At 44.3% G+C, this 17,086-nt stretch overlaps 1 protein-coding gene across 1 annotated transcript in view; it reads left to right on the top strand.

Annotated features, from left to right (window-relative positions):
- The window catches only part of CORO7 (coronin 7), a 1,792,839-nt gene that overhangs the window by 337,357 nt on the left and 1,438,396 nt on the right, over positions 1-17,086 (top strand). The window contains exon 4 of the mRNA XM_069646849.1: positions 9,147-9,217. Within this exon, the coding sequence (XP_069502950.1) occupies positions 9,147-9,217 (71 nt within the window). The remainder of the gene's footprint in view (positions 1-9,146; positions 9,218-17,086) is intronic.

The following is a 17,086-nucleotide window of genomic DNA, read 5'->3' as shown; positions in this document are numbered from 1 at the left end:
CCCCCACCCTCACTAGGACCCTAATACGCGTGTGACCTGTGACGAACCGTGGATCACGCCACTTCTCCCTATGGGGTAGCCCTTTCCTCTGTGAGGCTGGTACCTGGTATTCCCATTAAGGGTAGTAAAATGCGGGAGGACCGTACAGGGAGGGACCTCCATTATGGGGGTGTTGACTCCTGTTCCATGGTGAAACTCCCTTAACCCTCTTACCTTGGAGTCCCTGAAATCCCCAAGACCTGCAAGAAAAGCCTCTGACAGTACCACTGTTATTGTGGCACTCCTTTTCTTCCTATAAAACCTAATTCATTGTCTTATTGAAATACTGTGAAGATTATTACAGCAGTTATACAAACTACTCTTCATTTCTTGTGACTTAAAGTACTGAGAAGAGGTGGCCCCGAGGAGACCTGAAGAGTACATCATTGATACAGACAACAGACTTTAACAATGCGCTGTGGAGGACCCAGCTACCGACCATAAAATCAAACCAAAGACTGCCGGGAAGGGAACCAGAGAAATCTGAGAAAAGCCAGCATGAAGATTCACCTGCCCGGGAAGATCAAAACCGGCAACCAAGATGCTGGATGGAGAAGCAAGTCCTCGGTCGAGAGGACATGGATGGAAGGTCGGAGGAAGCTTTGAGAGCTAGGAGGCCTGACCAATACAGAAGTGGTAATATGGTTTACTGTGGCGTGACCTCTGGGAGGTGTACCGGTAGGTCCCTTAACAATGCTGATACTCCAGAACCGGGGACCCTGCAGGCCAAAGCGTGGTAGAGACAAGTGAGAAAAAAGTGGTGACGAACGACGAATTCAGAATAGCGGCCCAAACATCCCAGGGACAACCAGCGACGTGGTCCCAGGAAGTAAGAGGTGATGGGAACCACGATACAACCAGTATGGGCTTGGGGGTTTGGGCAAAGAGTAACAATTGCATCAGGAGTGATCCCCCTCGTCTCATTGACTGTGGTTAAGTCAACCAAAGTGAAGTAAACCTTGGAAGGCATCTCCCGCGGCTCAGCACCTGTTACAAAGTTTGTCAAAGTGTCATTGTACAAGTGTCACTGAACCCCAGAAACTATAAGGATGTGGAACATTTACACTAAACGGGAGAGAAGCCTGGAGAGAAGGCTTAATAAGAACTGTTACCAGGCATCCAAGTGAACCAGGAGAGGGGAGGCATTCTCTTGGTTATGTCACACAGTTTGCTATTTCAGATATCATAAGCCTGTAATGAAGTACAAGGTTTAGTAAGAAGTGGTTGATTCAGAAACTAGGGCAAGGGTTGCCAAATATATTGTCAAGACATTTATCCATTGGCCCAAAGGGGAGCGAGTCATCCTCCTGGTATTCTTTATCCTTGTTGAACATGAACTATTAGTTAGGACTCTTTAAACACAATCACCAAGCTGGATGGCAGTGCACCAGGAGAAGGGAGTAATTCTCCTAGTGTTCTATGTTGTTTGTGTATATACTGGTAGGGCTAGTGTTTAGGTAGTTTCGGACAGGACATTTTAATTTGGGCAACTACCCTGACAAGCATCAGAATTGTCCTCGTTTTGGTAGGGAATTCCCTTTAGAATAGGCAGAGTTGGGCCTTTTTGCTTATAGTTTAATAAAGAAGCGTTTACACCATGCCACCGCTTTGTCTGACTCTTTACTCCAGCACGTCACACTCTACACTGCAGCCATCCATCTCTGGGACTCTGGTTCTTTAACCATGCTCTGGGACTTGTTTTTCGGGATACCCAAGACTCCTCACCTGGATGGTTGTTACCTCTCCTGTACCCTTGCCCTGCAAGTTAAAACTACCCTCATTTTCAGCATAACAGTAGACCTACTGGATTTAGTGATTTGAAACCAAGGGGGAAAAATCTGGGGGCACTGACAACTCATTAAAAATTAATTTTACTTACTATTAAAGGTGAACTGCCATTTTTCTGTTATCCACTTGGGGTCCCTGTAGTTTCAGGATAATAAGTGTATTTTCAAATTGTGCTAATGATCTTAAATGTTTTCTAGTGATACATAAATCATTGCTTTCCATTCGCAATATAGATACTATAGTAGCAACATTGTACTTGAATACGTATTAATTGTTGCTATGTTACTGGATTTGTGGTGGAACGGAGTGTTATTAGACCTAGTACTGTAAATAATGGACTTGCCTGACTGGTGACCATTTGGGTCTTTGTATCTGTTTTAACCCTTTTCTCCCTCTTGATATTTCTAACTGGTTGTGGAGCGAGTTGGATTCACTTTAACTCTTTATGATTTTTGTATGAATACCTTCTTGTTTATGTATTTAATCGTATGACGCGACTTTATGTATTTTTTATCTCATGCAGTACTTCGAATATACAGTGTGTGTATTTGTGTACATGTATATGTTTTGTAGTGTATTACATGTAATGTTTTTGTTTGTGTGTGCCTAATTGTATCTTGATGGCAGCCCATCCTCTCCACATTAAGAGAGTTTTGGGTAAGTTGGTGGACACTTATTACACTACTCGCTTGGGCTTCTATGCCCCGCACCAAAATGTTTCTTAAGAACCTCCCTACCAGGGATACCCTGAGATGCTGTTCGTCCGTTTTTGCACCCACCCCTGCTTCTGGGTTGCACTTTAGAAGGCTAAGCACTGGAAAATGCACAAAACAGACTGGTCTTCTCAGACCCCTGTCTGCCCTGCCATCCCTAGGCTAGAAAGGCCAGTCTTTTTTCCATTCCAATCGATCGTGCTTTGCATTATTTGTAGTATTATTATTATTTTATTATTACTGATATTTTTTTACTTTCTCCAGCATTGGATATTTTATGGATTCACATGCTGTGAATATTCTCCGTTGACCGGCTGGGAATCCCTAGTTACCTTTATTTAGTTATTTTCCCATGGAAAAAACTTGACACCTTGAGTGTCCCATCAATGTCGTTTTGGGTGCTTTTGGTCCCCACTAATAGGACGTCGAGTGTATAGCTCCGCCCCAGCAGTGTCATCTCAGATTTCAGCCATTTTTCGAGCTGGGATTCATCGCATTCTACTCTCCTGAGAGAAACCTGAGAGAAAATTATGTTCTTCAGAAAATTAATATTTCTTCAACTTTCTCCATCCGGAGCAACCGACATCTACATACACGGTTAAGCGCTCGGCCAAGATCCTGTCGACGAAGACATCATTGCATCGGAAAAATAGAAGGATAAAGGTTCACGCCCGTCGACAGAACCCTGGTCCGTACCGTCCCGGAGATCCCCTCCTACAACAGACAAACACAGATCCAAATTGGCTACGAGTACCTCCTCTTCGATGAAAAAGAAACACTATTCGTCATCAGAGTCTCGCAGATCCTCCTCCGGGCATGAATCGTCCACGAGGCACCTTTCGATGACCAAGTGGTAATCAAAATCCACTCCGATGACTCTGACGACAACTTCGAAGTCAGCGGGCCATCCCTCATCGACGACGACCAGAAAACATAAATTGGAGAAAAACCTAAACAACCGTCGACCACCATCTCGACGGAGGCTTCGGGATTACCTACAAAGGACTGTATATTGTACCCCAAAGGTATTCTGAAAACCCCAACAGGAGACACAGTAAAGCATGACGGTTTTCTCTAGTAGCGTCTCCTAAAAGTTACCCAGACATCATGCCAGAAGAGGTTTTGCTGCACGAAATCACGTCAGGTTTTGAGCCTCCACCTGAAGAATGTCCAGGTGTCACTGACTCTGATCCTGAGGAAGGAACGTCCCATCCTCCTATCCAAGAACCATCAGGAGGGGGAAAACGTACATCTAGGAATTCAGACACGTACTCTACCATCAACACCTTCAGAAATGGGCGGTATAAATCCACAATACCCCTTTATAAACCTGCAATCCTTGCTCTCCCTGCAAGTGCTTACAACACTACAATCACTGTTGGGACAGACAATTCTGACATATGGAGAAGACCAAGTAGCAACGCAGCATCAAAGGGACTCGGGCCATCCCTTTAGAGACCAAAACAAACTTACTAGAATTCAAACACCTCCAAGACCTCTACCTCCACTAGGACATAGTCCACGTACACGAGAGTGAGAGGAGAGCGAATTGGTTGACACAGACCAGGACACTGGTCCACGGGATACAAGCTCCAGCACCTCTTTGTCTCCTTGCAGAACCGACACGTGGGACACGTATGATCCTGACCAAGATATGCAGGGTAGTCCTGCTCAGCCCTCGCCTCCAGATGACTTTGGGGCTTTTCACTCCATGATGTCTAAAACATGCCAAGACTTTGGTTTAGTTCCTGATGAGTAAAAGGACTGTTTCCTCTTTGACCACATGGGTAAATGCAGGCAGGCAGTGTTTTCCAAACCCATTTTGGATCATGTCTGGCAGGAGGGCCTTCATACTCTGACGCATCAATTTACAGAGCCGGCAATTAAAGGTAGACTGGATAAAAACTTTAAGGGGGGGAGACGCAACACCAAAAGGCCTCGCCTCACAACCGCTCCAGAGTTAGTGGTCTTGGGGTCAGTAAGTCGCAAGGCTCATACGCAGCATAAATGTGCCATTCCCCCAGACAATGAAAACAGAAAAATTGATGCTTTCGGAAAAAAGGTTCTCACCATTGGGGTAACAACTGCCAAAGCAGCAAATGCCCTTGCAATAGTTGCTCGAGTGATGTGGCATCGGTTGGCTCCTATATTGGAACACTTGCCGGAGCGAGCAGCAGAGGAGGGAAGCCATGACGCCAGTGCGGCAAGGGGAGGAAGCCTCGAATCACAGCATTAACATCATTGTAGACTTCAATGAAATGGGGTTCAAACAGATTGGCAATGGGGCAGTCCTTTGACGGCAGGGATGGTTACGTTGCACCTATTTTCTGCAGGAGTTACAGCACAAAGTAATCGATATACTATATGAAGGGGAGAATCTGTTTGGTGGCAAGATTGATGAGGCCCTTAAAGCCATGAAAGCAGACTGGGACACTGCCAGATCTCTTACTACCATACAGGGCAGGCAGTCCTTTCTCTCCTTTCGAGGATCCTCGGGTAATTCAAGATTCTTGTCCTTAAGGGACAACAAAAACTACATTTGACCCGGATAATACTCTCAGGGCTACAAGATAAATTATCAATCCTCCCAGCGCAGCAGGGGGTACCATCAAGGGCAGCAAAAGTGCGGGGCAGCCACCTCTCAAGGAGGTAGGCAAAATGAGGCACAACAATGACAGACAGGTGGGGGGAAATGTGGCGTTCTACCTCAGTGAGTGGCAAACGACAAAGGACAGGTGGGTGCTAGATGCTATCCAGTACGGCCACTTGTTGGAGTTCAAACGCGCACAAATCCCAATACCCCCCCTTAAAGGTATCGCACCTGCACCTTCAAATTTTACAACAGGTGATCCAATCCTAAGTAAACGAGCAATTGAAAGAGTTCCTCCTTGGCAAGAGGAATAGGAGTATACTCCAGGTTCTTTGTCGTCAAGAAACCAGACGAAGTGGCGGCCTATCCTGGACTTGCGAAGGCTGAACAAAAACATAAAAACGCAAAGTTCAAAATGGTAACACGTCAGGATGTCACAAAGGCCATACAGCCCCGTAAATATCTGACGGCGTTAGATCTCAAGGATGCATACTTCCACGTTCCAATACATCCAAGGCACCGAAAGTGCCTCAGATTTGTGATCGGCGAAAGCCATTACCAGTTTTGAGTACTCCCATTTTGGCCTAAAATCAGCACCCTGGACATTCACAAAATGCCAGGCACCAGTAGCAGCTTTACTCCGAAAACAGGGGCACCACGTCAACCCATATTTGGGATTTGCAATAAATTACACCAAATCTTGCACAGTTCCCTCAAAAAATGTGGTGTTACTGGGCACTCAATTCCTCATGGACCAAAGTCTTGTCAGAACCTCATCACACAGGGTGAAAACATTGATAATCCTAGCTAACTTTCACGTTAAACAAGCTAGTCACGGGTTGCACATACATGGCTCTCATACGGACCATGTCCTCCTTCATCCCTCTAATTCCCGACTGCAGGCTACATATGCGGCCAGGGCAAATGTTTCTGGCTACCAGATGGTCACAAATCTGAGGTTCCTGGTCAGACAAAGTTACCATCAGTTGGGCTCTCTCAAACAGAGTAAAATGGTGGACCCAACTACCATCTCACGATTGTGATGGATGCCTCCCTGGCGGGATGGGGAGCTCATTTGGACAAGCACCAAGTCAAAGACCTTTGGACTCCCGAAGAATCCACCCACCACATAAATGTGCTGGAACTGTGGGCTCTAAAATCCTTCCTTACGCTAATCAAGAAATTGGTGGTTCGAGTCCTCACGGACAACACAACCACTATGTTTTATCTGCGGAAACAAGGCAGAATGCGGTCAAACATCATGTCCCAAGAAGCAGAGACCATTAGGCATTGGGCCATCCAACACAACATTCTGCATCCAATCTTCCACCTTCCGGGGATACAGAACAAGCTAGCCCACACCCTCTGCAGGGATTTGTCACAGTCACACTGAATGGCAACTACACAACATCCAGATATCCAAGATTTCCTCGACATGGGGTCATCCTGCTCCAGACCTTTTTGCCACTCACAACAACAACAAGCAGTGCAATAAATTTGCGAGCAGGATCCCACATCCTGACTCTCAAGGGGACGCATTCTCGTTCCCTTGGAACGGCATGTTCGCATATGCATTTCCCCTATTCCCTGTCATCAGGAAAATGATACAGATGATACGCAAAGGTCCCTGCAAAATAATCCTGGTGGGACCGTACTGGCTCAGGCAGACCTGGTTCTCGGACCTCCTGGAGCTGGCAGCAGACAATCCAATCCTTCTAGAATCTCACGCCAATCTCCTTTTCCAGAACGACGGGATGATTCTTCATCACGATCCGGGCTCTCTCAAATTAACAGCGTGGCTCCTGACCACATTGAATTTGGTCACTTCAACATCCCTCAAGACTGTCAGCACATTCTAGCAGCGGCTAGGGCCTCTTCTTCTAATGTTTCCTATAACCACAAATGGAAAGGATTCTGTACATGGTGTGCACAACAGCCTACCCTGCATCCACTGGCCATAAAAGCTCATCAGATTTTTCCTTACCGGCTTAAATTGGCAAAAGAAGGTCTAGCGATCTCTTCTATAAAGGTGCACTTATCTGCAATTTCTAGATTTACACGAAAAAGTTCACCCCACTCGCTACAGTGACGGGCTAATCAAACCCTTCTTAAAAGGGCTTTTTTGTACCTTTCCTCCAAAGAAGAGGATTCCACCGGTATGGAGCCTGATGCTGGTCCTGGCAGGTCTTATGAAGCCTCCGTTCGAACCTCTGTCTACAACACACATCAAATTTGAATTTGGCTTTCTTAATAGCCATTACATCCTCTAGACGAGGTTCAGAGCTACAAGCTTTGGTGATAGATCCTCTGTATCTGCGATTCGTGAAGGACAAGGTGATACTCTCCACCAATCCTCATTTCATCCCAAAAGTTCCATCGGAGTTTCACAAAAATGCAACCATAAATCTGCCTACATTCTTTCAAAACGCCACTTCACCAGCGGTGAAAGCTCTACACTCTCTGGACGTGAAGAGGGCATTGAAATATTAATTAGACTGGACAAAATCTTTTAGATCAACTAAACAGCTTTTTGTCACCTTCGGCCCATCCAACAAGTAAAACAAGGAAAAATGAATTTCAAAATGGGGCATTGCAAGGTGGATTTCATCCTTCTGCTACTCGAAGGCCAACAAGCCGTTGCAAACTGCCCCTAGAGTGCACTCTACAAAAGCCACGGCTGCTTCTGCGGCTCTTTGGTCTGAGTGCCCATCGGAGACATTTGCCAGGCGGCAACATGGGCAGTGCCCCACACATTTACCAGGCACTACTCTTTACATCAACAGCACGCTGAGGACGTGAGGATGGCACGAGCAGTCCTTCAACGGCTGTTCCAGTAAGGTAAGCCCTGCAGCTTCCAGGGTTTTTTTCTTTGTAAGTATGTATGCTTCTCGCATTAACACAGAAAATTTGAAAGTCTCTTATCTTTGTTTGCCTGGGTTATCTCCTCCTACCATGTATACTGCTATAAAATCTATTCACAGCATGTGAATCTATGAAAGATCCAATGCTGGAGAAGAGAGTAGTTTCTTACCTGTAGCTCAATTTCTCCAGCGTTGGTAACTTTCATGGATTCACATGCACCCACCAACATTCCCCTCTCCAGGCAAACTTCCTCTAAAGGGGGTTATCCTCCAGATGGAGTGGTTAAAATCTGTGGCGAAGCTGCTGGGGCAGAGCTATACACTGGACGTCCTATTGGTGGGTACCAAAAGCACCCACGACGACGTTGATGGGACACTCAAGGTGTCAAGTGTTTTTCCATAGGCAAATTACTAAATCCAGGTAACAAGGGATTCCCAGCCTGACGAAAGGGAATATTCACAGCATGTGAATCCATGGAAGATACCAACACTGGAGAAATGGAGTTACAGGTAAGAAACTACTCCTTTATCTCATGCAGCCTAGTGCTTGTGTGTCGCAAACACAATGCTCTGTATCAGTGCATTAAGGCCTTTGAATGTGGCTTGCAGCTCAGTTCTGCCTTTCTTCAATCTTTCAAACATATTGCATTTTTGTATATCAAATATAGGAATCGATTTGACATTTACTTTTCGTTGCAGCCAAGACTAAACTTCAGATGGTCCATTGGGTCTATCATACAGCTTCAAAGAGCGAGCTGGGAGGGTGGAAGGGGGTTGGTGGGGGAATTTTGGTGTGGCACCCTGCAAAGTAAAGTCAAAATGTAAGTCACCCTGCAAAGTAAAGTCAAAATGTAATTTTCTGCTTGTAAATTGCTGTTTCACATAATTGCTTCCCCCATCTGGCTGCCATCCTTGTGTGTTTTGCATTGATTTCTTATTTAATTGTATGTTTATTCCATGCAGCTGTTGCCAAACCCAGATAATTGCCAATCATTTTAATCACTGACCTGTCTCAAAATGAGTCATTTTAGCCACCTGCTCCTTGTGATATTAAAGCATATTTGGTGTTAAATAGTTTTGTGACATGTTTACTTTAAGTAAAATAACACCAATTTTTGGAATCCATTACCCACATCTTTTAATCTTATTTTTCAGACTATGTAACAGATTTTGACTTTTCTCCGTTTGATGATCCCCTGCTGGCCACATGTTCCGCTGATGAAAGTGTAAGTAGGCCAACCCTGCTTTGTTATTTGAATGCAAATATCCTTTAAAGTGCATAAAGTTTGAAGCCTTTTGGAAATTGAGTCGGGGGTATGGCAATTCTCTGGCTGAGAGTGTGGCAGTATCACTGACCAAACTCTTCTACTACGGACTCTTACGAACAGTACAACAAGGCTTCCTAAACATTTGAGACTCATGAAACCAAATAATCACATGGACCTTCCTTGAAGGGGGACTTGGGGTACAGTATAACTTTAGTGCACTGTGCCCTAGTCAAACCACATCAATCAAAAGAGAGGTGTGACTTTGGGAATCTGGTATCATCGAGATAGTTCCTGTTTATTGTCATGAACTACAGAACACGCCCCTTTTGGACTTCCTGGTCCTTGTCTCAACAGGGCTTACACTCCCTTGTACTCCCAACATGGCCGTCCACTGTGAAACACCTTCCTCGCTCTACACCTTGGACGTAGCGTGTTCTATTAATAGACCACGCCTCCCACGGCTCTGCGCGTCTCAATGCTATTACGAAGTAGCGACCTGACGTGTGCTCCGTAGCTCGCAGTATTGTTTTCCTTGCTTTTTTCCAACCAACTCCATTCCTAGTCCCTTTCCTTCCTTTCTTGATTCCTGGACTCGTGTGCTAGTAGCGCACTCTGTACATTTCCCGGATTCCTGGATCTTTGCATCCCGGAACTTTGAACTCACGCTGGAGTCGGAAGAGACTCGTGCAGCCTTATTCAAGACTCGATCTGTCCGCAAGAAGGCATTGATCAAGAAATCCAGCAAAGATCGAACTCAGGTGAGAATGGGGGAACTCCTTGACATTTATACAGTGAAAGATCCCCAGAAAGAAGAAATTCATTGGGGAGAAAGGATAGCTCAGACACAGCACGTTTCTCTTGGAAGCAAGACAACACAGCGCAACAAAGGTTCGAATCCCGATCCTGTGCTTAGTAACCAATGCTTGTATAAAGCGTGTCTATAAATAAATAATCATAATTATCGTTAATTATAATTTCACCTGCAGTACAATATTTTTTGGTTTATGCTGTTTGGGATCAGTGCCTAAACTCATTTTTTGTAATGAGTTTTGTTGGATTACTGTTTAGCTCCCTTCAAGTAGGATATTTAGTGCTTCGGTACATTGGTCTGTTTGGTCCATCCCTATTACTGGTTTTGTTTTTCAGGGTGTATTGTATTAATTCGGGTCAGATCTTATCCCTCCATTGTTGAATTTATTCTGATTATTTGTTTGTGGGTTGGTAAACATTTCTGATAGTCTCTCACTTGTGCCACCTTAGTCTCCTTTGTGCAATAATTAATGCTGGGTCTCTTGAACCATGCTCCTGCATCCTCGTGTTTTTTATATTTTGATTTTCTAGTGCATTTGTGTCTTAGGTTTTGCATGGCCTATTTTCCCCTTTCTGTATCTCATCTCTCATTTGTGATAGATATCTGACCGTGCGCTGTAAATGGATAACTGATCACCTGTGTGTAGTCTTTGTTGAGCTTTTTGTCTCCTAGTTTCTTGCATCGTCTTTAGCTTTAATCTGTTGGGGAAGGCGCCCCATTTAAAAAGTAGCAGCACCTTGAAAAATCCTGTGCAGCCATATGCTCCTGTGAGAAACATGAAGGGGTCCTCACTTCTTTATCCCCAATATCCTCTGCTCAGGTGGCCAGGGAAAGGCCATCGCTTTTGCATCCCGCCAATGGGGGTGGATATGTGAGGGAGGATCACCTGGGTGGACGAGATTTGGGCAGTGAAGGGAGGTTGTCCTTAGGTGAGACACAGTATTCCCCATTCCCATTTCACAATGAACCTTCAATCCCAGAAGCCTTTATGGGGTACTGTCAAACACCATCCTTTTATTCCTTTAAAAATGACCCTCAAGTAGACCATCCGTATAGCGGGACAAGGAAGAGAATAATGAGGTGAACCCTTCCTTATATGAGCAGGGTAGATCCACATCTTTTTGTAAATACAAGACATTGTCTGAATGCACCCTACCCTCCGCCTTCCTTTGTAGGTCTTCCCGTCTTTCACTCACGCACACACTGTCCCCCATTTACATTCCTTCAAGATTGGGACGAGGAAAAGGCAACTGGGAGTAATGCACACTTCCATTTGTGCACACCACTTTGGTACTAAGACGAGGAAGAAGACTGTGGAACACAATAACTATAGTCAGGCATGTCCCACTAATGTAATTGTGGTCAGGCAAAGGACTTGCACCTGCATCCAGTTGAGGGGCTACAGGAGCATATAAGGAGGTACAAGTGAAAGGAAAGAAGAAACCCTCCTGGGGAGAATGAAGGGGCAACCAGACGCAGAGCAGGCTGGTGAGGGGCTGATGAGAAGGATGCTGAGCACTGCAGGAGAGCGAAAAAAGACGATGAGCCAGAACGGGCCGCCAGAGGTTCGATAGCCCTGCAGTTCCCTCTGCTGTTTGCCCTCATGTCCGAGCTGAGGTACACAGAAGACTCTGAGAAGCCACAGACCGCAGCAACAAGGTTCGGAAAAGGTGAGCACTGCTGGCCGGAGCTCCCGGCAAGTGAAGGGGGAGCGAGGGACCTCAGGAAAAAAAACGAAAGCCTCCAGATTAGCGGCCGTGTACCAGTGAGTGACGGAGAGGGAACACTCATGCCCGGGCATTCCAGGGGCTGGGTTTGGGCAAACGCAGGTGAAGATCAAATGGAAACTTGCAATAAATGGGTCTGGAGACCGAAGGGGAGATTACCGAATGCAGAACAAGCTGCAAAGTACATTATGAATTATTGAATACCGACCTAAGGGAAAGATATGCAAAGTATATGAAAATGCTGCACAAGTCAAAAGAAGTGATTTGCATTTAAAAACACCTTAAAAACGAGTCAAAAGCATTGATGGACAATGTGAAGTATGAGCCAAGTGAAAGCAAGCAATGACAGTTTATGATGCAAGTGACTGGCACTGTTGGATACTGTGAAAGCAAGTGGTGACAAGGAATGCACAGCACAGTGAATTGTGTGAGTCACGTTGTGGCAGAGTCTGCCAAGAAGAAACAGAATTGACTGTGAAGTTAATGAATTAAAAACACTGGTTTAAAGGAGAGAATACATACGTTGGCCATAAGGCCTGAAGGATGGTAGGAAATACAAGATTGAGCAAGGAGAATCTTAAATAAGCTCAGAGAGACCTATGGCATGGAAAACACTTTATGGTAAAACCCAGAGACTGTAAAAGAGAGCAGAAATGAATGTCGACAAATGCCACAAGTTTATAAGAGAGGGAACACAGGTAGGTAGGCAAGTATCCAAGACTATTGGTTACACAACTTGTAGTGGGTGGACCATGCGGTCCAACAACTGCGCTGAGACCGGGTGAGCCCCTTTTTGTGAACAGAACCCAGGTAAGTCCGAACATGACAAGGCGCCAAGGGTTATCTGTTTGCTGACCTGTAATAGGAGGACTGTTTGGTGCTACAAGTGCGCCTCGACCGAGTAACCCCTTACTTGGAAGGAACCAAGAAAAGTCAAGATACTGAAACTGTTTTGCCTAACAAATATTAAAGAAAAGGAACAAGCTCTGTGAAGTGGTGAAAAGCCAGAAAGGTAACAAAGTGTATTTTGAAATCATTATTAAAAGCTGAGAAAGTTTAATTGACTGTGATTTTTAAACTAGAAGAGTGGTCTTCTTGGGGGAAAGGAACCTTGTGTTGCAATTTGGGAAGGGAACCGTGAGGCCATTTCAACTATGTTGAACTTGCGGAAGGAAACTCTGACCCTGAGGCCCGTTGGAACTGTTTTGTACGTGGGGAAGGGGGAAGCTGAAAAGCAAGCCAGGAGCTGGAAGAAGCTCAGGACCTTATTTTGACCACCGTCTCTTTGGTTACTGATATCCCTACACATTGTATATATTTATTTGTGAGGGCAAGGATAGATTTTGGACACACCCACTTTTAAGTTGAACTTAATGACACAGACTATCCTTAGTTTCTTTACCAATAGTCAGCGACATTAAAATTTGGCATTTCTCTCCAGCTAAAACCGGAGCATCACAAGGTACATTCAGTAATTTAGGAATTATACCATTAATAAAAACACATAAGGGCAGTCAAGTGTTTGGGTAAATAACCATACAACACCCACAAGCTGTGTGTCCCTCCTCACCTGTCATCTCCTGCCTACCTTTACTCTAGTGTGATAGTTTCGGCTTATAGCTGGGGCTTAAGCGCCACCTATTCGCCCAAACGAAAGATCTGTGAGCTGGCAATAACCTCAGTGTCCTCTTCCAGGTAATGTGCCTTCAACGTCTCAACATTGTTTTGCATGTGTAAATATTTTAGTGACATATATGATAGGCCATCTATACAATTATAACACACTTCCCTGTAAAGAAGACCTGAATGCAAAGCTGTAAGTAAACTCATTATTCATGTGCCTGTAAAATATGTACTTCATGCAAATGCATGCATTGCGCTGTGAATACACAGAATAAATTGTGAATACAGCAGCCTTAAATCGCACGTGAATGTGCATCAAAATGGCTGCAGCCATGCACTAAACAACTCGATTATATATGTTTTGGCCCACGATTCTGCACAAGCATGAAACCTCGGTATCTTCTTTCACGGTTGAATTCGGATAACTGCACAGCCACTGTGTTGTAACCCTGGAGACAGTTTTTATGCTCAAGAGTCATGAATGGAAAAGCTTTTAATTACACTTAACTGCTGGTTTTGCTCTGGCCAACCCTGCATTCGATGGTTTTTCAGCCTACTAAACCATTAGAGAACGGGTAAAAACCTATGTAAACCTGGCTTGGTCCAACCCCACAATGGGAACCCCAATCCAAGCTACTTCTTTAAATCACTATTGTACGAGACTATCATCGACCCCAGACTTGGTTCAGCATCATTGGGTGTCATCAGTGGAAATGTAACTTGGGATGCCAGACATATTAAGCACAGATCACAGGGCGGATTTAAATCGGTGCTATTTAGGGTGGCTTTGCAAGACTGAAAAGTTGTGACTGAAAAAACGTTGAATTAATCTTGACCATTGGACGGTGCCCTGGGCAGTCTTCCATTACATCATATTTAGATGGATGTGTCATTAGAGAAGGGGAGAAAACCATAAGCAAATCGGGCTTTGTTCCCGTACATGGGTCCCTCTGCATGATCGGTAAACCAAGTTGTCACACTGATAAGGACCAACAAGGTGTTGATGTGTCGAAGTGACATGGACTAGCAGTTGGTAATGATTGATCATATTGGTAACAGGAACAAAATTGATTTGCACACGGCTGGTTCTCTTGTACAACTGCAGATGGTTAAGTTACAGTTGAATGGAATGGTATCCACAGAACTGCTAGTGACTATATTTAATTCGAATCCTTGCATCCATACATTTTTGGTTTTTGACAATTGAAATGCACCATTGCTCTTGGTTAAAGCATTGAAGCACCTTGCTTCCTGTGTTCGAGAAACCCTGTGTAGTTCTTTTCATAATGAAAATGATTCAAGTTCGTTGTTCCCTCCTCTGATGCTTGTGTCTCCCATCCACATGCAGCAAGCAGTGATTCTTCTGTCTGTTTTCACCCTTCGCTTGTGCCTGTCACTGTTTCCTAGGCTTGCATTTCAGCCTGCCTATTGTGTGCAGTAATTGGTATCCTAAGCGAACTCCTAGACTGCAGGGGGTATTCCGTCATTTTATCGGAAAACAAAACAGAGTGGTACAAAACCGAGTGGACAACACACAGAAAAATCCAGAAATATTTAAATAAATATATAAAGGGTAGTGGGGTAAGGGATTAAAATGGGTCGGGTTGGGATTGGGGTGGCTTTAAAAGGGTGGACAAAAGGGGGCTTGGGTGGCAGAGCCCCCTCCCCCCCAAATTTAAAAAAAGAAAATAAAATTCTGTGTTTTACAGTGTTTTGTCCACGATGAAATTTACCACTCTGAAATTGTGGTCGGTAAAATCACATATAACCACTGTCGGGACCTCCAGGAATAGAAAACACTATCGCAATGGCAAAGCTCACGTGATGCGTACCAGGGCCAACATGATACCAGGAAAAAGGGCTTAAGACCAAACGGTTTCTGACAGCACCATGCAATGCTATGCAAAATAGAGACTTTGGGCGCCTGTACAACAGCATCTCCTGCACAAATCCCCCTTTCGCTGCCAGAAACATCAGCTAACGCTTGAGAAGATTAACATCACTGGACGCGAGTAGTTCCTCTCGCAGCAGAACACCTTCAAGATGTGCAGCACCAGTACCACAGCCTTCGTTTGAACAGCATAGTGTAACCTTTGATGGCACGTATTGACAAAACTATCGTCAATTTTGGCTTGATTGGGCCACAAATCGGGTTGAATTGATAGTGGCAGCAAAATGCTGTAGCACTCCGCTGCATTATCTTACATTTGGGGACACTTGTTACTTAGCCCTGACTACCAAGGAAACTATAACAAAGACACTCCCATGTGCAATGGCCTTGTATATATTTACAAGAGGCAAAGCGCCTTTGTATTTCTAATCTAAATTAATTTCAATTTAAAAAAAGTGGATGAATCACTGAAGGTGTGTGTATACATTCGTTAAAAAAACACTATTATCAAGTTGTAGGGGAGCATGGCAGGGTATATTCAACTTCCTAAACGTGCACGAAAATACAAGCTGCAAAAGTGTCTATGAAAAAGGCACATAGCACAGAAGTGAGCGGCCCCATGTAGTTAATGGTTTCCTGCACAGACCCAACAAGTCACCAGTAGCCATGCTTTACTTTCGACCGTAACACACACACCTTGTAGATGCACACAACCATGTACCCTTAACTGGATCCAGCAGTATCTAACATAAATCTGTGAACTATAGAAGAAGCTTTTATAATGACGAATAAATGATTGCCGCCATTCTCCATTAGCTGAATGCACACTACATGTAGGCCGCAAGATTTAATTTGTGTTTCTTAAAGCACGAAAACTCTCCATCAACCCTTGCAGAAAGGCACATGCATTCCAAGTTGCAACAATTCACACAGCCAAAGGCTGAATGCAGCACAGTGATTGGTTAAAGCAAGGGGCGGGGGAGGGGGCACGTGATTGGTTAAAGCAAGGGGGTGGGGGAGGGGGCACGTGACTGCTTTCCCAGGGTTTCGTTTGCGGTAGTGAAGTAAAGAAAGAGCAACAACAAAGATGTCATACCCAGAGTTTAAGGACAAGACACTGTACACCAAAGGTGCAAAACATACAGCGCGCAGGCGAGATGCGGCCCTTCAAATTACGATTCATGGCTCTCCAGGCCAGTGGAGTGCAAGAATAATGTGCAGCCCTTTTGTGTTCATTTTCTCTTTTAACGTTGGAAAGAAAATGAAGCAACCCAAAAAGAACACAGGAGAAAATCACCAAACCAAGTGTTTCATTAATGTAGCCATTGCGTAAATTATACCATGAAAAATAAATTAGGCCTTGAATTTTGGACAAACAGTGAATCCGTAGTGTTAAGCAAATGTACTTGCATAAGTTGCCAATTTAGTAAGTTGCAGAGGCATTTTTCAAAATCTCCTAAAGCATACAACACTTGCACTTTAAAGAGACAGCATCTCAAACTCTGGCTAGATAAAATGTTTTTGCTTCAGAGGATTGTATTTCGTTTTTGGTATTGTAGTTAAGATAAACATTATAGTTTGCATTGGAACATGGTATTGGACAAGTGAAATTACATAATTATTTTTCTTTGAAAAGCTGCCCAAAATAAAACACAATCACAGTTAGATCAGTACACCATAGAGTTATTTTGTCAGCATCCTTGTTTTGTTAATCCCAGACCTCAAGTACTTTCCTTTAGCAAACATTAATGTTTTCATTATGTTCCTATGAAATA

The sequence above is a fragment of the Ambystoma mexicanum genome, chromosome 2q, assembly GCF_040938575.1.
Source record: "Ambystoma mexicanum isolate Mex_15411 chromosome 2q, UKY_AmexF1_1, whole genome shotgun sequence".
NCBI lineage: Eukaryota > Metazoa > Chordata > Amphibia > Caudata > Ambystomatidae > Ambystoma > Ambystoma mexicanum.
Note: the sequence above shows the minus strand (reverse complement) of the source record. Positions and strands in the feature narration are given on the sequence as shown.